This window comes from Melozone crissalis, unplaced genomic scaffold (genome assembly GCF_028551555.1).
Source record: "Melozone crissalis strain CALT ecotype California unplaced genomic scaffold, PUWL_Pcris_2 ptg000027l_1, whole genome shotgun sequence".
Classification (NCBI taxonomy): Eukaryota; Metazoa; Chordata; class Aves; order Passeriformes; family Passerellidae; genus Melozone; species Melozone crissalis.
The window spans coordinates 55,837,767-55,860,038 of record NW_026535805.1 but is presented as its reverse complement, the minus strand read 5'-3'; the positions used below and the strand labels follow the sequence as shown (position 1 = coordinate 55,860,038).

Sequence of the window (22,272 nt, the reverse complement as noted above, 5' to 3'; positions counted from 1 at the left end):
ATAAATCATTTCAACTTGTGTATTTTTTGGTTCTTCCTCTCATTTGCCTTTTGTAGTTAGAATCATGGGACCATTGAATATTGTGATCTGGAAGGGACCCATCAGGATCATCAAGTCCAGCTCCTGGACCTGCACAGGACATCCCAAGGGTCACACCATGTGCCTGAGAGAGTTGTCCAAATGCTCCTTGAGCTCTGTCAGGCTGGTGCTGTGACCACTGCCCTGGGGAGCTGCTCCAGTGCCCAGCCACCCTCTGGGTAAAAAAACCTGTCCTAATATCCAGTGTATAACTTCCTCACTGCCAGGCAATGAGGCATCTTGAGGGGTTACCCAGATGCCTGTGAAACCCCTGGGATAATTTCTGTTTCCTAAATGGGACAGTGATTCCTCCCTTTCTCTCTTTGTTCTCCAGTTGCCTCAGGAGAGGTGCTATAAATGCCTCTACCACACAGCAGTACGACTGGTCTGCAGACAGTTAAATGTAAAGCTCAGCTTTTCCATAATTTGGGAAGCAACTGATGAGGCAACTGTCTGGGATGACCAGGAACATGATCAAAGAACCAACATCTCTGAGACATTTTACTCCTCCATCCCCAGTGAAACTGTTTGAATGTTAACCATAGGTTTGCAAGAGCTACACCCCCCTCAGGCTAAGGATCCCACTATTAATAAGATAAACTGCATGATTTCAAGGGTTTCTTTTTCCTGTTCACCCTCATTAAAACCTGAGAGGAACTTACAACACTACTGCCCAGGCTGAGACAAACTACACCCACCATGAACCAGCCATGAAGTTAATCAGGATTAGCCTAAATTTTCTGGTGTAGAGACAATCAGAACTCTTTAAGGTAAAACCATTCCTCAAGTCAGACAAATCTTCGTGTGACTCCCAAAGGGAAACTTAAAAGAATCACTTTTAACCAAGGCTGCTCGTGTAAAATCAATAGCATGAACACTGCTATCTAAAAGTAGGGAGCACCTGAACAGATCTGCTGATGGACAGAGCCATTCACTGCCCCAGAGTTCTGCACCTTGAACTCTACCTCTGATGTTACAGCAAGCAGCACCTCAAATTTCATCCTCTAAGTAACTCTGGAGATTATTTTCTCTTTTATTTAGATAGGACTTCTGATGTTTTTTTATTTTCCATCATTCTTTGTGGGTGACATATCCTGCTTAACTTACAAAATACACTCAATGTATTTCTGAATTCCTCATCTACAAAGAAATTAATTTCATTTAAGCCCAGGCCTTTGTGTTTGTTGCAAACTGATATCCAAGAGGTATCACACCTGTGATCACATTGCCAAGACACGTTCTTGTTCTCTTTGCTGTGTAATAAACAAAACTTGTTAAGGCTGGTATTTCTGAGGCCTCCTTTCTTGGCATGAACAAATAGTGAATGAATCAGTGTCCATGTCATGAAGTTTTGTTCTTAAATAACAGAAAACATAATAAGCAGAGGAACAATGCACAATACATAGAGACCATATGGAGGAAGCAGGATTTTGAACTAGGTGCACTACCCAGAAAGGGCAGCAGTAAATCCAGCTCACTAACCTGGCATGATGATACAACTTCCTGAATTCTCTACTCCAATTTCTGTGCTAATCACAGCAACAAAACCACTCAGCACAGCCAAAAAAATACCCCCAAAAAGATCCAATCCAGTAGGTTGTGGGGGTCTTTAGGGGGTGGGGGTTTGGTGTTCTGCTTTTAAGCCAAAGATTCTGCAGAAGAAAGTCTGGAAGCTGATGATGTAATTTCCTTTTTCTGCCCTGGATTTTTTCAAGACCTTGGTTAGACAGAAGTCTCTTAGAGAGAACACAGCAGATAATACGTGGTCTTTGTCTCAAAACCTGCTTTTCAGCACTGCAATGCTAGGCAAGCTGTTTGATCCACTGCTGTTTGATCATGTGAGACACAACTGTCTTTGCAAAACTAAAGAGGTAAAATGCAAAACACCTCAGGCAGAGATAGAAACAAGGACTTCTATTTCTTGAAAGCAAATGAATTGTTACAGTGCATAACTACCACCATATTTAACTCCAGGCGAGGAGGAGGAAGAAAAAAATCAAGCAATTATTCTGAAACAAGATTAAAGGAAGAACCTTCCCACCCCATCTTTTTATAGACAATCAGACAGAGGGTCCATGTAATTAATCATTCTTTAATTAGTCTCTTTCTATTTCTGTAAAAGAGAAGCAGTGCCACATTGTTTAAAATTCTTGCCATATTGTTGTGCTGATCTACTGACTCTATTGGTGGAAATTCTCTCAGAATTCCAAAAGAAAGCAATCAAAGCCCTTACTGAAGAAAGGCTGTCACAAAGCCTTCATGACTGCTGGCATGTGGACTTCCAGAGAGTAAATGAGTTCTGACTTGGAGACAGATGCAGCTGTCACAAGAACATCAACATTTTAGGTGCCATTTCTCTGGACTTTGTTCCTTCTCTCTGGACCAGATCTTTGGGACAGGAATGGCTGTCTGCATGTACAACATGCAGATGGGGACAGTGACCTCTGCTTGCTGGGAATGCTTTAATGAGGAGAATCTGTAATGAAAGCAAGAGACTAAGACCCCCATAATTTGCTAAGAATCCAAAATGCTCATGCTTGAAGCTCAGTTGTGTAACTAACTGCAGTTCTTGCAGAACAGACTTTCATCTTTTGCTATCTTATGTTCTTTATTTTGTCTGGTGTTAATTCCAAGTACAAGAGATACCTTGGTGAAGCCTTGGGGAGTGCTGTAACATCACATCTACAACTTGGGAAAAGACTTGTGCCCAAAAATAGGCAGGAGACTTCAAAGTATCTGTTGCCCATCACATCTGCTATGGTCAGGAGAGACAGTGTGATGTCCAGCCAGGCCCAGGGAAAGATACAGGCTGGAGCTAATCCCAGGAATGCCAAGCACTGGGGGCTGTGAAGATCTCTCTCCTCCTGCTTCAGCTTTCCTCTGCAATCCATTACAGGTAAATTCACAATGATATTTTAACCAGGGCCAGGAAATATGTCTGGACACAGGAATGTGACAGTCTGTATTGTTGAAATGCTACAAGAACCACTGGCATGGCTTTGGGCTGGGAGAGATCAGCCCGCCTCCAAAAACCTCTCTGGCACAACTGAAGGTGGAGTGGGACAGTGACCATTCCCTGGAGCAGCTGCACACAGTGCTCTTGTCCTGCAGCTGCAGAGTCCAAGAGGATGAGGATGGATGCAGGCAGCCTGGGGGTGCTGCCTGGCTGGGTGCCAGAGAACAGGCTCATTAGTGCAGGTAAGTCCCACAAGAGGCCCTCTGAGGAAATCAGCCTGCTGGTTACATCACTCACCTTGGAAATGAGAAAACTCAATTTTTCCAGTCAGAAAAAATTAAAAACCTTTCTCTCCTGCCTATCTAGAAAGTTCCCCAATCACCAGACAAAGGCACAGCTGGGGCAGGGCATAGCAGGCAACTTTTGCCCCTTGAGCTGATGATGTCTGTCAAAATGCAAACAACCTGGGGCAAGATGGTTGAAATCTGGTGCATCTCAACCCATACATGTTCCAAGGGGTGGGGCAAAGATTAATATTTCTGGTCTAGCAAAAAACTGTTTGTTTTGTTGGCAAGTTTACTTTATAGCTTTTCTAATGATTGTAAGTAGCATCCTGATACATCACAGGAATGAAATAAATTCTTGAAAACCATCACAGAAAAATTTGTTTTTCTGTAACCTACTGCAGCCAAATCAAGGACCTTTCCCCACAGTTCCATCATAGTAAGCAAGAGAAATTGCCCTGGAGTGGTCAAGAGAAACTGCCCTGGAGTGGTCAGGAAATTTCTGACTCAGTTATTGCAACCTTCTCTTCCACCTGTACATTGCCCAAAAATCCTCTCCCCAGAGGATCTACATATAAACCCTCTGGAGTTTCTCAAAGCTTTTTTCCCAGCTACCATGTTGTTCTCATACTCTCAGGACAGTGAGCATTGATGCTGGAAATGCTGTTCCACACGACTCCTGGGTGGGTTGAAGATGTGTTACTCTCTGAATTCAGCATCTGCTAATGCCTGCTGAAAGAACACACAAACATTTTCTGCTTCAAGGGTGGCAACAGTTCCTTGGCAAACCTGAAGCTGATGAACCTACTCAAGAAGCTCAATGGGCTGAACAGTGTCTGGGGTGCAGTGTCACAAATATCCTCAGCCTTAAAAAGTGTAATGCTCCTGAAAGGGTTATCAGTGTAATCCTAAGAAGGAACACACCAGATCTGCCATCACAGGGCAGTAGAACTGGGATCCTGCTGCTGACACTCTTTTTCAGCACTGGAAAAAGACAAATGTGCTCACAGCTGCTTCCTTCCATCTCAGCTTCCTATTCATTATCAAAGGTGAAGCTAATTAAATCTCCCCTGAAAGGCTGCTCAGACAGCTGTGATAATTATTTCAGGCTAGGATGTGTGATAATTTAGGTAATTCTGCAGGCACACAGAGCTGCTGCAACATTCATAGGATCAATTCCAGCATTGGTTTTCCACAAAAACCTGATCCATCACACCAGGCAGGCATGATTGAGATTAATGAGGCAGAGGAGTGCATGCCTGCAGGGCTATGATATCATTGGCATCATGGAGACATGGTGGGACAGGTCCTGGGACTGGAGTGTTGGGATGGAAGGATACAGGCTCTTCAGGAAGGACAGGCAGGGGACATGAGGAGGGACTGTCACCCTCTATGCCAATGACCATGGAGTGCACAGAGCTCAGCCATGAGCCTCGGCTGAGGAGCCACCCAAGAACTCAGGATCAGGATCAAAGGGAAAGCAGGGACAGGTGACATTATTGTGGGGGTTTGCTACAGGCCACCAGACCAGGAAGAGTGAGTGGATAAGGTACTCTACAGACAGGAGCAGCTTCACATTCACAAACTTTGGTCCTCATGGAGAACTTCAACCACCCCATTAACTGTTGGAATGACAGCTAGCAGGGCTTAAGCATTGCAGAAGGTCCCTCAAATGCACTGAGAAAAATTTCCTTCTCCAAATAACAAAGGAACCAACAAGGAGAGGTGCTAGGCTGGATCTCATTCTCACCAATGAGGGGCTGGTGGGGAATGTAAAGCTCCAGGGCAGCTGGGCTGCAGAGACCATGAAATGGTGGAGTTTGACTCTCTCATGGCAGTGAAGTGGGTGCTCAGAAAACCCTGGATTTCAGAAGAGCAGACTTTGGCCTCTTCAGGGATGTGCTTTGTAGAGTCCCAAGGGATAAAGCCCATGAAATCTCCCACTGCACTTAGAATGCAAAATTGGTTCTTCTCAATGCTCAGCACTTGTTAATGTCAAGTTGGTGATTCTATTTAAAACAGTAATTCTCATTGCATATGAGCAAGTATCCACAGAGAGCACAGTCTTCGGTTTGCAGTGAGAACGTTTATCAGATTCTCTTCTCCCTCATGTTGCGACAAGCCCAGCCCACGCACATTTTGCAGACTCATTTGTCTCCTTAACAGCCTCTGGCTCATGAGTTACAGCCACTGCTGAGGATTCACTGCTGTGCTGACACTGCTCTGGGCTACTGCTGCTCAAACCACTCAGGTACCATAAAGATCACAAAGGATTTCATTGCTCCTGTGTTCTGCTCTGGATATTATCTTCTTGCCATCCCCCTCTGGAAGAAGGTTCTGCTCTCCTCTGCCTTAGGCAGCTCTCTTCTAACTCTGCCCATGATTCAGAGTGAGTCAGACACTTCTCAGATCTACCACACATTTGTGAGCAGACCCTGAGGTACACGTGAATGTTCACTGCACCATTGCAGAGCTCCCACATCTGCATTATTCAGCTACTCCACTGGAGTGCAGTGAACATGTCCAGCTTTCTGGACCTACCACAGACCTGCTGGTGCATCATGGCTCAGGACAGTCCTAGATCTCAACAAAATGTGTCCACATAAACTTTTGGTATGATAGAACTGACTATGTCCAAGAGACCAAGAGTTTCCATTTCCATTTCTAGTGGCATATCCAGCTCTAGCCTGCTAGAGGATTGGGTTGTCACAGCTCCTACTCTGACCTGAGGGCTGCAGAGAGATTTCTTCAGTCCTTTTTGGGAAAGGACAGTAATTGTCAACACATACATGGCAAAGGCAAGACTTATTCTTAGGCCTCAAAATAAGCTCAAGCTCCCATGCAGGGAGATTGCAGAGTGCAGCTTATACTAAACATTTTGTCACTACAAAGGGTCACTGCCTGGAAAAGAGCCTGTGGCACTGCCCTGCAAGAACATTCAACACCAGTTGGGTGGGAAGGGAAGGTGGGAGAGGATTCAAATGCTGCCTCTACATTTCTGAGACCTGACTGTTCTGCTGAGGCTTCCAGCTGAACAGAAAACAAAGTGCATTTTGCCCTACTACTGGATTTCAGGTGACTGCAGTGAATTTGCACAGGGGGAGGTGAAGTGTTGCACTAGGTTAAAACAGCACTGCCACTCCTCCTCCCGTCTTGGACAGCAGCTTCTCCTTTACCCTCAACTGCCCTGCACTGGGTTCACCAGCCCTCTATGATGTGCAGGTAACACCATGAACTGGGTTTACCAGGGGAATTTCAGAGGGTGTTAGGCACCTGAACAGGTCAACAGATCCTGATCTATCTGCCAAAACCTCTTGCACAGCCAGGAGCTCCCTCTGGATTCTCATAGCAACTTTCCCATTGGACCACTTGCATGGTTTTCTGCTTCATTACATGTATTCGCTTCCAGGTGGACCTTGATGACTTATCAACTATTGGAAGCACTGAGACAAATCAGGAATAAACAAAAACTACTGGAATTCAAAAGAAATTACATCTTTTCCCATGGGTTCCCATAACCATCTGGGTGTGCTGCTGTTGCTGATGATCCCAAACTGATCTGAAAGCATGGTCTATTGGTCTCAGAGCAGACTTCAGAGACCTCTCTCTGAACATATATAATCCAAAAGATACTAACACAACAGATGGAGAAGTTCTCTCAAGTGGATAAAAATGCAAGGACTGCAGTGGAACAGGCCCTTCTCCTGTAGTCATATGAACACTCTGGATGAAGTGCTGTATGCTGATCACTAGCAGACAAGAAAATATTGCAAGCACACATGTGTTTGCTCTCAGTATACCACAGCATGAAATCAGGTCATGTCCTGCCCCATCAGCTTCTATAAACATCAGGTGGGCTGTCAGGGTCTAATGCAAGATGGCACCCAGCCCAATTTAACCTTTGTTTAAAGTCAGTCAGGTATTACTGCTGAGATAGCCAGCACATTTCCATGTGTGGAAAGCAACAGCTGCAGAATTACCTGCTTCAGGAAAGCTTTGAAACCACACACACACAGAGTCTCTCTCCTGGGTTTAGTACCTGCTGTGGAAATCATACATCCTAACAGGAGCTGGTTGACACAAATTGGCACTGGAAGCAGGCTGGCCTCATCATTCAGATGCCAGCTGGAGACCCAGAAGGAAGGAATTTGACTCATTACTGCAGCACAGATTCCCTGTGTCTCTCCAAACCCTGGTTCCCTGCTCCATCTCTGAAGGATTATCAGCACAGGTGAGCCAGCCCTGTGAGGGAGGTGTCAGGGATAAATGCATGGTGTGCTGATGTGTTCCAGGGCTGCACTACCAAGGGAGAAGCAATATATTATACCCTCCTGCAACTGTGAGCTCCAGTCCTCCTTCCCACTAGATTAAAAATGAAACACAGGGTGACAAAGAGTCCTTTACAACTGTGCAGGTATGCACAGGATCCCTCCTGGAAACATGCACAGAAGTCTGTGAGCCATCAGCATGAAAATCATTCCTCCTGTGGCAAGAGCCCCTGATTTCAGGGCCCTGAAGCTGAAATATTCTTTATCTCTGGGCTTTGTTGCCCACTCTTCACAGTGGAGGTCAGGTTCCCTGTGGATCATTTGCAGAAAGCAGAAGTGTAATGCAGAAAGCAGAAAACAAGAACCAGATAGCACACCTTGGGCCTTCAAGGCTCTTCCTTTGGAGTCACATAGTAACTCCTTGCACCCCACCTCTCTCAAAGGGTCTTCCTAATTTCCTTTGTAATGTGTTTGATGTCCAAGCTCCATGACACTCAATACATTTTACTTGTTGATACAAGTATTGATTCACAGTTTGCATTCTGAGTATTTAAGCTTTGTCCCCAGATTCATCTCTTTCAAAACCTAAATAGATGAGAATAGATCAGACCACCTCCATCCCACATGGCAGATTTGAGATGAGTACCTCAGCAGCTCCTCAGTGTCCTCCTCAGGCTCCCTGCTCAGCACATCCTCGCTGTGCTCACAGGCAGCTGGCAGCAGGAGTGAGTCACCCAGTCTCACCACCCCGCCGAGGTCTGGGTCTTCAAATAACTTCAGATCTAGAAAGGGGAATCAGAAGCTGCTGTATTTAAATCATGCTATGTAACACAAGGCCTGCACTAACACTAACTAGTAAATCTGGCTAGGTGGGTTGAAAAAAACAGATCATGCAGACAATTCTTTTTTTCCAAAGACTTCCAGTCCATAAAGTGCAGCGATACTCTGCACTCTAAGGACTTGGTAAATCTGCTTTTTCCTTGCACTCAAAAGTAGGTCACATTACTCCTGTTAGTGTGGCATGAATGGGACAGCCAGCTCCCACAGACCTTGATATCCCAGTTCAAAATGTTTACAGAGAACAGCTATGAGAGCTACAGGTTTCATTTGTTCTTTCTGAATGATTCTAGATGATTCTGCTCAGCTGAAAATTTGCCTTAACATTTCCAAGACATTATTTAGTCTGTATACTATGCATCACTGTAATTTAAAGGCTCAGTTATACACATGCTTTAGATAAAACAATCTGTGTACAGACAAATATAGAACAGATTTACTCTCTTTAATCTTTCTTCTGGGACCGATTGATGAGAAATCTTTTTCTGGGCCAAAGAGTCCTTCATTTGGATCCACCTCCTCTTCAAAAATGGTTAATTTGGGCTTCTCTTCCTTGGCTGGAGGAGCAGCTGTCTTTGCTTTTTTAGTTCTGAAACCCAAGAGAAAAGAAAGTTAGCTTCAACACTTCCTTTAACAAGCAAGATTTATGGCTAGAAAGTCTCATAAGCTGAAAATAAATGGTGGGAGGCTAGGAAAGGTTTAGACACAGGTGCAGAGGCATCTGTTAATTGCTGGCAGGAATGGGATACTGACCTGGAGGGACAGGCACTTTCTAGCTGGATCCATGTTGTGTACTCTTAATATATGTCAAGGAGTGTACATTTTCTGGCATTTTCTAGCTGGACCCATGTTGTGTACTCTTAATATATGTCAAGGAGTCCAATGGGAATGGGAAAGGCAGAACTAACAATGCTGCACTGTGCAAACTACTACTCAGAAACATTTAAGCAATTTTACTCCTCCCACACAGAAGGCTTAAAATAAGAAAGATCAGTTCCATCAACACTGTTTGAGACAGACAGAAAAGGATGGGTTGAAATACAAAGTGCAGGTTGGTCCATTGCACTGATCCCTATGGACAAGTTTTAGGAAATCCATTTGGCCCCATTTCCTGGCCTGCTCCTGCTGCTGTTTATGATTGCTGCATGCTCCTTTCACAAAGGTATTAGACACTCCCCTCATTTGCACATGGCTTAAACAAAGAGAGTTGACTCCCCTTCCAAGAGCAAAGTGAAAAGCACCTGCCTCTTGCTCTCATACCCAGGACTCACATTCCACCAGCTGAAGCTACAAGGCAGCTCCCACAATAATTGAGCTTGAGTCATGAGGCAAACCAGATGGCACAGAAAAGAAAATTCAGAGGAAAATAACCTTTGGGTGAAAAGTCCAATTCAAACTAGGCTGAAAGAGAAGCAGTCCCTAGGACAACATGCCCTTCCAAAGTAATTGCCGTATTTCAGAGATCTTCATCTCAGCAGCCCTGGCACTGCAATTTCTAAGGTAGCCCCTTTGAGTGCCCCTTCCAGTAGAAGATCTGATCCTCTCTGCAGAGAGCAGGTCAGGTTTCAGCCTAGAGCAAACCCAATTATCAGCACTTAACATGCCATACTCATCAAAAACTAAGAACAAGGTCAAAAGATTACACACACATTCCAACTACATTAAAGAGTCTTGTAAAATCCTCTTCCAATTACAGCTGCACACAAAAGCAGAGTCCAGTTACTTCCAGATATTTTCACAAGTTTATCATCAACAAACTGGAACTCACAGATGGTATTATCTTGCTACCACCACTTTGTGGCAAATGCAGCCTAAGAGCAAGCACCATGCAGAACCTAAATATTGCTTTATTTGGAAATATACCCTATTTGATACTCTAAAGGTATCTGCAGGTGTCAACAACTGCTATTCATAACAAAAGCTTTCATTTTAAAGCAGCAGGAACTATAATGAATTTTTTTTTTTTTGCATTCATATTCATTAGGGATATGCCTCAAATAACTTCTGAATCTGAGCTACTTTTGAAAGCATGGCTCCAAGGAACTGCTTCAAACTGAAGCATTTGCAGAAGACCCTTCTTCCAAAACCTGTCAAAATCTAAAGTTATAATATGTACAGGCAGCTTTCACCCAGGATACTACACAAACTCAAATTCATTGCTTTTTTAACTGTAGTAAGGGATCTATCACTCAAATGACCCTAAATATTACAGGTAAAGGTAAAGCAAACAACAACAAAACTGGAAGAACAGTAGGACAGAGTCATTCAGAGCTGAGAAACCCATTTAAAAAAGATTTAGCAAACACAAATAAATCCGATCTACTATAGAAGAAGCAACTTTTATTTGCATAATTCACGCCTCACAAAGTATTCTTTGAGAGGTGAAAGACAATACAGGTGAGGACTTGCCAACCCACAGAATGCCAAAAGTCTGACCTCTTGTCCATTTGGAGTTACAACAGCTTTTCTGATGCCTAAGAGACCATCATAGCACAGGTAATTATATACAGGAGCCAGTACTTTGCCAAGCAACAGGTCTCCACTCCAGTGAAGGTAGCAAGGAATTTATTATTAGTTAGCTCAAGCTTTTGCAGTAAACAACACCAGAATAGTGGGAAGCACCAAAGAAAGGGAAGAGAATCATAAAGAGCATAATACAGAACAGCATGTAAAACAGAAATAATGGAAGTGAAATGTCCTGGTAATGACTTTTTGTGTGGTCTGGCCACCAAACCAGCCCACTGACATGGGCTCACTTTCTGTTTGGCCAGGGGACTCCACTGGCAGCTACAGGGCACAGGGCCAGACCCGCTGGGCTTGACTGGTACCGGTAGGAACAAGAGGAAATTGTTTTTCTGCCTCCAAGTTGTTTCCCCTCACTGCCCTTCTAAGGAAGCCACTGTTGGACTGCCAAGTAATTCCAGCATATCCATACAGGGCCACTGTTGAGGTCAGTCCCTAAGTGGAAAACAGGATTCCCACGGTTCTGTATTTAGCTGTGCCAGTCCAGACTGCAGTGCTGAGCAGAGGTTAACAGATGAGAAGGGGGTGTGGGAAGTTTAAGAGACTGTCTGAGGTTCTGCAGCTGGCCTGAGGCTGCATCTGCCTGCCCACCCATGCCCTCTCTGTATATTGGTGCTACCTCCCCATAAGCAAGGCCCAGGGACTGTGCTGGAGCCAAGCTGATTGTGAAGCCCCAAGCTGGCAGGCATGCAGAGGAGAAGCTGCAAGAACAGCTAATTTGATGATCATGATGTACCAGGGTGCAGTAAACTTGTGCAAGAATGTAGAGTCTTTAGAGAAGACAGAAATGAAGGAAGATTAGGTCTTCCAAAGTATTACTGTATTCAAACCCTGCACTTCATTAGCACCTTCTTCATACATCATGCTCACAACCTTGGCATCTGACATTTTGAAACTACCAGCATCCAGCTGGCAGAAGATGACCTGTGTTACTGCTATTTATTCATCTATGAAACAAGTGAACTTTTGGAGCATCACACTAGTGACTTTTAAACCTTAACAAAAACCAAACCAGCCCTAAAGATGACGTAATCCTTTGTTCAGCAGAAACTATTTACCCAGTTGAGCCTACTGATGTCTACACTGTGAGAATAACTCAAATAACACTCCTGTCTCCTTCTCTGACTAAAAAGGAGCCTCCTAAGTGACTGTACATAAAGACTGGCCTTCTAACTGACATGGACCAAAACTGGATGATCAGAAATTAGAGTACATGAATCCACCTAGTCAGGCTGCTGGAACACTTGGAAGTCCAGCTGAGAATCCTGCCTCCCATGTGATCCTCAAATCACCCACGAAAATGTCAACAAAACCCTGTATGCAGACACTTTCAAACCCCACTCACTTTGTGAGCACAGTTCTCCTGCTACTGTTTACCGACACAATGTAGGTCACTCATCTGGCAGCCTCCAGGTCTCCCTGGCACAGCAGCAATGCACAAGAGCTTTCTGGTCAGCTGTGGAAAACAGCAATGAGGATGACTAAGACACTTCAAAGTCAGAAGATTTCCAGACCTGTGTGAGACAGCTGTTTGTGAAACACTGGATCTGGAAGCAGATCCAATGCTGGGTGACACTGGTTTAAATCACTGGATACAGAGAGGAGTCGCTGCCCCGTGCTCACTGCTGGGTTAAAACAGTGAGAGTTGTAATCAAAATCACGAGTAATCTCAGCACACAGGCAAAAGTCTGCAGGTGTTATTATTCTGAAAATATGACCATATCTTTTTTACAAAACTAAAATTATATTTCAGAAAAGGAGTGCTACAGTAATATTAAAAAAAAAGACTTATTCAGAATATACATACCTCTACATCAGGCATCCATGGAATTTTACAAGGGAAGAGCTCACTAATATAAATGGACATCCCCACTCCCACAGATCTATGGTCAGGCTTGAACAAAAGAGCTACAGCCAGAATAGCAGCAATATTTGCACATCTTCTTGAAAACCACGTCTGAAAAACAAAGATCCTATACACTAGTTTGTGCAGAAAACAAAATGTCATCTGCTGCTTTCTTTTCACTCAACAGTGCTCGTTTTCCAGAGCTGCCTGGTAATAACAGACAGGACAAAAGGGGTCATTCTCAATTGCTCTGGCCAAGGGATGCCCAATAGAAACTCAAAGCCCATCAGCTCACACAGCCTCGCTCCTAAGCATTAAGCTGCCACCACAAGTGCTGGCTGCAGGGATACTGTACCAAACACAGCAATCTTTTTCTTGTGGACATCATGCTAATTTACAGGATTTTAAATGGCTTTGGCATGTCCCAAAGTAAGATAATGTGTAATTGATGGAATAAATCTGCAATTAGAAATCATTTGGAACAAGAGTATCCAGTTGCAAAGTTTGTCTGCTGCTGCTCTGAGATTAGGTCAGCCTTGGATTATTGTTCCAGCAGAGCAACAGATGGAAAGAAAGCCTAAAGGAAGAGATTTTCAAGAGTTCAGCTCCCATCCAGGGACCTGCTTTTGTGGAAAGATTTTTCTGAAGGGCTCAGAACTCAAGAGTACCTGTTCTTCCTAAACAAAGGCAAGCTGTGTTCATAATCTGTCCTCAAGTTTTCTGATTATATCCTTTTCTAATGCAATTTGAAAGCAGATGAGAAGACCACAGATGGACAACTTTTGTTTAGTACACAGCTCATTAGCAATAATCATAATAGAGAAACATTTCCTAAAATGTTTTTAACTAAATAACTAATAAAACACTTGAGCACTCATAAGCCTGGCAAGGGAACTAGGGTTAGAGACTAGATTGCAAAGAAGGAAAATTAACATAAAGGAAATTTCTTTATAATTTTCTTCTGATTTTCTAGACTAAAGAGTGTAAGACTTGCTGAAACAAGTTAAGGAACAACAAAAGACAAGTTTCAAAACATAATCATGACTAAATTAAACCACAGTGGTCCAGAACAAGAGAAGCATAATAAAGTTGTCAATAATGATGTGAAAAAGCCAAAAATACTCATTAGTATTTTGGGTTTCATCTGCAAAGCGGCAAAATGGTACTTCCAGGGTTTCTGACAGCAGTGAAATTTTTATTATCCTAATACTCATGCTAATGATGAACACTTTCAGATATGCAATACCAGATAACATGAACTAAGATGTTTTGGAAAAAGTTGGCCAGGCATTTTCTGCACCCTGGATCTAACTACTCAACACAGTTTAGAACTCCAGGGAAGCTACAGAGGGCTAAAAATAAAGCTATTTTAGAAATCAGAAAAGTTTAAAAAGTCAAACATAAGCACAGGCCAGTGAGCATTGCCTTGATGCTCAGTAAAATTATAGAAAGGCAGATTATCAGATATAACCAGTTGGTAATTAAAAGAGCATTCATTACTAAAATCTGTCCAGAGTCATGTTATCCTCTTTTCATCAACCTACAGCCTTGATTAATAACAGTATCTTACCCCAAGTGTAACACAGCAATCCTGAAAGTTCCCACCGATTCTTTCTAAAGCAGGAGCAGGACAGTGGAAGTTTCTCTCCTCTGGATCCTGCAGACAGTGATCTCACTGCACCACTGCAGGAATCTGCTTCTCTGTGGAGATCCTGAGCTATCTCTGCATTAACCTGGACACTCAGATGCCACAAGCAACGGGGAGGGACAAAACCACAACACTCTTTGGCAGGACAAGGACACGAGAGTATCATGTCTGTCTATGAATGAGTAAAAGAGCTGCAAGGCAAACATGATGATGGCAGCATCAGGGCTTGATGCACACCAGCTTTTATCATGCCCTTAATTCTCTTTCTCTATCTGTATGTCTGGCAGGATTGATTTCAAATTGATAAAAGGAGAGAAGCATTGATTTTTGCTCTGCTTCTGGTGCACCTTTTTTTTTTCCTTATGTCCAGCCTCTACAATTTCTGCCCAATTCCATCCTTTTCCCTTTTTTCATCCCTCCTCCTCATTTTCCCAATGTTTCTGGCCAGTATCAGACATTTTCCTGCTCCACCTCCAGAATCTGCAGTGCTGCCTTACCCTCCAGACTGACAATAAGGCCTCCTTGTCATCTTGAACTCCCTTCTTCACATCATGTACCTCTTACTCTCCAGACCTCTGTTCTGGACTCTTCTTTTTCTGCTTTAACCCTAAATTATTATCATTGGTCAAATTACGCTTCTGAAAAAGACCCCAGGCAGTAACTGAAGGAGAAACAGGAAACTTGGAAAGTGGGAAAATGCAGATGAGAAAATGTAAGGAGAAAAAAAAAATGGATATGGATAGAACTAAGCAGAGGTAACAGCAGGCAAAACAAGAGAAAGGGGAGAGGCTGAAGCTGATCACAAATAACTAGCTGTAACTGCTAGTCCCTAAAAATAAACAACATTTACTAGTCAATTTTCAATAAAAGGCAAAATTCATGTCAAATCTTAAATAAATGCAAAATCCTTCTGAAGAAACAAAGCTTTATCAGGAAATAAAATGAGGGAGAACAGTTTGCACTTAAAAATTCTGCAAGACATTATCCCTTGGTTTATTTCCTTTAAGGTAAAATTAAAGCTAAAGGAGTTACTTTCAGGAACAGTTACATTTCAGGAGTTACTTTTCAGGAAACTTTCTTTCAACCCTATAAAAATTGCACTCTTAGAAAAAAAAAAATCCATTCTCTTATATTAATTAATGATTGCTTCAGGTCTGTAGCTCCAAAACCAACAGATTCTTGAGTAAGTACTGTGTTGCCTGTAAAGTGATGTCTATATGCAGTATACCTCAGCAATAAAATGTGCCACAAGAATTTAAATTTGACCATTGTAATGAAATCAACCTCCCAACATCATCCCTTTATGAGACATTCTTCACAAACATCCTGAGAAGCTTCACAATCCAAGTCACCCAAGCTGAAACAGCATGTGAAAAAAACTTGCTAGTAAGCATGTTTTCTGCCACACTCTCAACAGATTTGGGAGCAAACACTTTAAAAGAAGGTCTCACAAAAAAGGAGTTAAAGGTACTAAAAGTATGCAATGTCATGTTGAGAATTCTTACAAGTAGCAGCTATAAGTGACAAATGCAAATAGCAACCATTTTGGAGAAGTGATGTTTCTTCTACACTGAAATGGTGAAACCTGCTCCCCTCCTGACATGAACACACTACTGTAGCTTCTTGTTAGATCTGTTTTCTGAAAAAGCACTGAACATGTGAATAGCTGGTAGCCCATTTTCAGATGTGCTGGGCACTCACACCTCATGGAACAGCTGAGTCACAAAATGGTTTGGGTTGGAAGGGACATTAACATCAGCAATTCCAACTCCCCTGCAGTGTACATGGATACATGCCATTAGGCTGCTCAGAGCCCCATCCAACCTGGCCTTGCACTCTTCCAGGGGTGTACATCCACAGCTTCTCTGGGCCAGTGTCTCACCACCTTTATTGTGCTTATATCTCATCTAGACCTACCCTTTTCCAGCTTAACACCTGAAGTTTTATAAAATGTCATCTCGCCACCGGAGTTGGCAAGGTCTAATCAGCAACTGTTTGCTTCCAAGGCAGCCTGTTTGCAACTGCTACCTCTACTTAATAAAGTTTTCATTTGGGGTTGTTTAATCTTTACCCCCTCACAAGAGAATGCAGTCCAGCCCCCTGGACTCACACTGTGCTCCTCAGGAGGAGATAATTTCCACTTTGCTGCTGCCTCACCTGAATTCCCTCCTCACCACATCCTACAGCATAGGGGGCACAAGAGCCCAGACTGCAGACTCAACTCTAATTTTTCTGTCTGTGAACAGAAAAGCTTCCAATAGAATAGAGGATGTTTGCATAAAAAACTTCTGGCCTCTAATCCCAGACACTCCATATAAAACTCAGTCTGAAGGGTACCTTTCCTTTTCCTTGCTTGGTATCTGCACAGACCAACCCCCAGCCTACAGAAAACCTTGAGTGTAACACTTTGCCTGACATACCTGCCACAGCACATCTAAAGAGCTCAGGAGAAGCTCCAGTTGCCAAGGCAGTGAGCAGATTCCAGCAAGGCCAAGCAGGATTTGCATCAACTCCAGGAGGGATGATGGGGCTGAGCCTGGCTCCCCACTGCCTTCCCTCCCCACATCTTGTTGTTCACAGAGGTGACTTTTTCCTCCTGGCTGTGCCATGGGTAAAGCAGACCTCTCACCACAACTCAGAGATGGCTCCACAGGAGCTACAAGAGAGGACACAGTGAGACATTGTCAGAGCTAAGTGGCACTGCTGTTGCTCTGCCTGCTGCCTCTCCTGCTGATCATGACACCAACACAGCTTCCATGAAAAGAGAACACTGGTTTCCTGACTACAGGTTTCTTGTGATGATTTTTTTTTAAATCAGAGGTAAGGTAAAATTGCTCTGGGTGAAATATTGCCTAGGCCATGGATATACCTATTGCATGAAGCAATTCCACTTTGATGTTGCAGACACTGCTGGAGGTCAGACTGCAGGAACAGTCACACTAGGGAGCACCCCAGACACAATCCCTCCCTCCTAAGCCAGATACTGAGGCTCTGCAGTGGCAGCAGCCCAGGAGCTGCTTTCTGCTGTAAGTAAAAAACAGCTGACTAAACTCTTACATTTTTAAAATTGGATTCCTATCTATGATTTTATTGCTAACTAGCCTGATTCCTCAGCAGAGAAGTTTTTGCAAGGTCAGTAATTCCAGGGGCTGGCACTGAGCTCAGTGTGCCAGCGGCCGGCTGTCAGGCTGGAGGGGGCTCCAGTGGGGAAGCACCACAAACTCCTTGGGGAGCACAGTGGGGCGAGGCACTGAATCACTGGAACCTGCTCAGTGCCAGCAGCCACAGCACGTGACTGAAAGAAGAAATGAGCAGTCTTCACAAGTGCTCTGCTCATGCATGTGATCCAACTCAGTGCTGGTGTTATTTGGCAGCCACGACAATATTCCAAAATCTTAACAAAATTCACTCCCCTCCTACTGGCAAAAAAAAATCTCTGAGCTCAGCCCAGCCAGAGGACACTTGGTATTCCCACAGCACTCTTCAGAGCTGGCAGATAGATGATCTCAGGCCTCCAGCTAGCATCTCACATCTCCAGAGGATTATCACTTGACACAAACAACTTGAGCTTGTAGATCCACACAAGTGATCCCTTGCAGACCCCACTCCTTGCTCCTGCTCAGCCACCTGATGATCTGCTCCTGCCCCTTGAGATGGCTGTATTAAACCCTGAAGATCCCTGTGCTGAAGGGTGCAGCAGGAAAAATGGATCAGGGAACATTTCTACCCACTGTGAAATGTGGGTAGAAATAAGATAAACATCTACTGTGGGTAGAAATGCTGATAAACATCTCAGGCTCTCATATCCCAGATGACATGAGATCTCAGGCTTGTCTGTGGGGACAAAAAGCAGCAAACATAGGGCTCCAACAGCCAAGGAGAGCTCTTTCCAGGCTTAGCTACTGGTCACTCAAAGTGTGAGCCAGGTTTAGCTACTGGTCACTCACCTGTGAGCTAACTTGATCCTTTGGGTCAGTTTGCTGACTCCCAAATCCTCAATTCATGCAAAGAACATTAAAGCTCTACACTGTCAAGAATCTTGTACCATCTAGTAAGTTGGAGATGTGAGAAATTACCTGAGGTTTGGCAAAGGAGGATCTTTGGTTGAACACAGAGTGGGAACACAAATTGGATCACTGATCTCTGTCAGTAAAAGGGAGGGCTGGAAAAGTGCTGAAATGATGCTGATGAGAGCAGGGGAGTAGCAATTACAAATAACTGCACAATGTTTTGAGCTTTTACTCCCTTGTGTTACAGTGGCTATGGCAGTGTTGGAGGAAGAATGATCATTACAGACAGAAAACACAGACCCAGGGCACTTCAGGATTTGGATCCATAAGCAGAAGTGCTACAGCAGACCTTTCACATGCCACACAGCAAGGACAGATAACACCACAGAGTTACATTTTGACATCAGATATGGTCAAAATGCTGATTCACAGGGCTGACTTCTTCCTGTAGCCAGCCCCTTTATGCTGCCCACCCAGCTCCTGGCCTCACTCCTGTCTCCCTTCATCTTCCTTTGCTCTTCCAAGAAGGGACATTGGTACCTGTGCTGGGTTTGCATGGCAAGGTTTTGGTAGCAGGCAGGGGCTACAGGGGTGGCTTCTGTGAGAAACTGCTGGAAGCTTCTCCATGTCTGACAGAGCCAATGCCAGCCAGCTCCTACAGGGACTCCTCAGTGGCCAAGGCTGAGCCCATCAGCCATGGTGGTAGTGCCTCTGTGATGGCATAGATAAAGGTGAAAAGTTGTTCTGCAACTGCAGCCAGGAGAGAATGAGACTGAGGGAGAAACTGTCCTGCAGATGCCCAGGGCAGTGAAGAAGGCAGAGAAGAGGCTCCAGTGCCAAAGCAGAGGTTCCCCTGCAGCCCCTGGTGAGGCAGCTGTGCCCCTGCAGCCCACGGGGGAGCAGAGATCCACCTGCAGCCTGTGGAGGACCCCAACTCAGATCAGAGGGATGCCTGAAGGAGGCTGTGACCTTGTGGAGACCCCACTGGAGCAGGCTCCTGGCAGGACCTGTGGCCCATGGACAGAGGAGGCCATGCTGGAGCAGGTTTGCTGGCAGGGCTTGTGACCCCAAGGGAGAAGGATGTGAGGAGTCCTCCCCCTGAGGAGAAGGAACAGCAGAGACAACTTGTGATGAAGTGACCTCAGCCCCATTCCCCATCCCCTGCACTGCTGGTAGGGAGGCAGAAAAAAGCAGGAGTGAAGCTGAGTTCAGGATGGGAGGGGTGAGGGGAAGGCATTTTATAATTCAATTTTATTTCTCATTGTCCTGCTCTGATTTGTCTGGTAATAAATTCAGTTCATTTCCCCAAGTAGAGCTGTTTTGCCTGTGACAGTCACTGGTGAATAATCTCACCCTGTCCTTACCTCACCCCATGAGTTCTGTCATTATCATTTCTCTTCCACGCACAGCTGAGGGGAGCAGTGATGGAGTGGCTTTGGAAAGATTTTGATACTGAATTCCACAGCAGAGGTGCCACGAGCACAGGAGACAGCACACACACCTGCCCTGCTGAACCAGAGGGCTGGTGCAGGACTGTATACATACTTTAAAACACTTGGCTTTGGTTTTCCCTTGCTCTCTGTAGCATTCTGGAATTACTGTTTATTCTGCAACTGTTTTTAAGTTCAAAGTGGTTGAAATGACATGAGGGTTGTGCTAGAGCTCCAAAAAGTCATAGCCTGAACTGGTGCTAATGACATGCTTTGGGCACAGAACAAAGGCACACGGGGGCGTTTGAAGGAGCAAAGGCTGGTGTGATACTGCAACAGGACTGTATATGGAGGGAAGCTTGATGTCCCTGTCACCGTCTGTAGGGGGATACAGTATGGGTAAATGAAGGTGGTATAGAATGTAATCTTATACCCCAAAGAGTTGCAGCTGAGCCAATTACTAAGGATTAGGAGCAGGCCTGATGTTAACAGGCCGCAGCTGCAGCCAATCAGCAGAGTGTTATAAAAGAGTGGATTGGTTGGCTGAGGGGAACTGGAGTCAGTTGCTGCTGTGAGGACAAGGAAGAGTCAGTGCCTGGAGGAGCTGCCTGCAAGAAACATCAAGGAGGTATGGAACTCCAGCGATATGGAACCCTTCCAATGTACTGATAATAGAACTCTTGCACTATAATGACAACAACCTTCTAGAAAGGGTCTTTGTGAGGGGCCCTGGGTACCAGCCCCTTCCAGGAAGAACTAATAAGCAGAGGGCAGAAAGGAGACTGTCCTTTGCCATGTTGTCCATTTGGCTGTAGGGCTTAAGGACACCTCAGCATCTTTCATAATGTCCACCAGCAGCACAGAACAGCACCATGGCAGCATCCCTCCTGTGAGCAATGGTGCTGGGCTGCCAACAGCTGGAAAAGGACTGGTAGACCAAGGAAGTTCCTCCAAGAGAGTAAGGGATACAATGGGCTGGGTAGCATCCCCAGCACCACCTCCCAAGGACAACTAAACCAATGTTTACTGTCAACAAACCACAATGTTTGGATAGCCCCAAAACACCTCACAGCCTTTCAGAATTCAGTTGTTGCACTCCTGCATGTCAGGACATGCCAGCATTGTTCCTTTACACATCGGGAATGAAATCTGGTTTGGAAAACCAGAAATGAGGTATCTGCAGCCTAAATGGGATGTCTTTGAAATGAAAAATTGAAACTAATTCTCCTGAGACTTTGGTGCATAGTTCTAGACCATGTGCTTTTCCTTCCTGTTCCAGCATCCTGCATTGTCTGGCACTGCCCTTGTCTCTTGGCAGCATTGCTGAACAAACAAAAACAACTCCAGTGAGGTTAGGGTTTGGTGCAACAGCCCCTGAGGGATGAAGTGAGGGTTAACCCTCAGGAGTCTCTTGAGAACATATCTGCTTTTTTCCATATTACACTTGAGGCCACAGCTCTGTCACTCATAGCCAGGAGGAGAAAGATGGATGATTCAGGAATGAGTTTCCAGGACAAGACTGTTAAAACACAATGACAGTAGAGAACCCATCACACAGATGAAAAACAAGATGTCTGCTGCAAACAGCTCTAGATAATGTAGTGAGTTCTCGTTAGCCATGGAGGCACAGGACACAGCTTTCCTCTGGCTGGCAGCATGGTGACTGAAAGAGGGCTCTGCGCAGGCAGGGCTGCAGGTTTCCTCCTGCTAGTGGGGTTTGCAGTTTGTTTGTTGTGTTTTCGTTGGTTGATTGGTTTTGAGGTTTTTTTTTTTTTAAGTAATGGCTTTTACAAGATCAAAAACTGCAGTTAGTGAAAGTTTTTGTAGCCAAACAGAACCCTTCAAAAAGGATACATCTGTCCAGACCCCTTCCTGTGCAGAGTGTTTGAGCTATCAGTGGTATCAAGGGGCATTGCAGAAGCCTGACTGCAGTGTGAATGGGTGAACAATCTCTTTTTGATGGTGGCTAGGCTTAGGGAGGAAGTTGAAAGACTAAGGAGTATCAGGGAAAGTGAAAGGAAATAGACTTGGTGGGGTTCTGCCCTTCCATCCTTGAGGGAGGCCCACCAGGAGTCAGACGACTCCCATGCCTCCCACTGTCAGGCAATAGGAGGACACCTGGTATCCACCAGGGGAGTGGAAATGGGTCCCTACTCAGGGAAGGTAATAAAAACTCCTCCCAACCCCCATCACCTACTGAGGTGCCACTTCAGAATAAGTATGGGGGCCTGGATCTAGAGGGTCAGCCAGATGATGTAGAAGAAAATGATCTGCCCAGTGAGCCTCCCAGTTATGCTTCATCTGTCAGACAGATCTACTCCTCTAGCATTAAAAAGAAAAGAAGGGTAATCATGGTGGGTGACTCCCTTCTGAGGGGAACAGAGGGCCCCAT

The 22,272-nt window shown here is 44.6% G+C and overlaps 1 protein-coding gene across 2 annotated transcripts in view; it reads right to left on the bottom strand.

The window, feature by feature from the left end:
- HS1BP3 (HCLS1 binding protein 3) overlaps positions 1-22,272 on the bottom strand; it is a 56,792-nt gene that overhangs the window by 2,570 nt on the left and 31,950 nt on the right. The window contains exons 5-6 of one of the 2 annotated variants that reach the window (XM_054279907.1): positions 8,864-9,012; positions 8,200-8,368 (exon numbers count right to left, since the gene is read on the bottom strand). In XM_054279907.1, coding sequence (XP_054135882.1) covers positions 8,200-8,368; positions 8,864-9,012 — 318 coding nt within the window. The remainder of the gene's footprint in view (positions 1-8,199; positions 8,369-8,863; positions 9,013-22,272) is intronic. The other variant, XM_054279909.1, reaches the window with a different exon arrangement.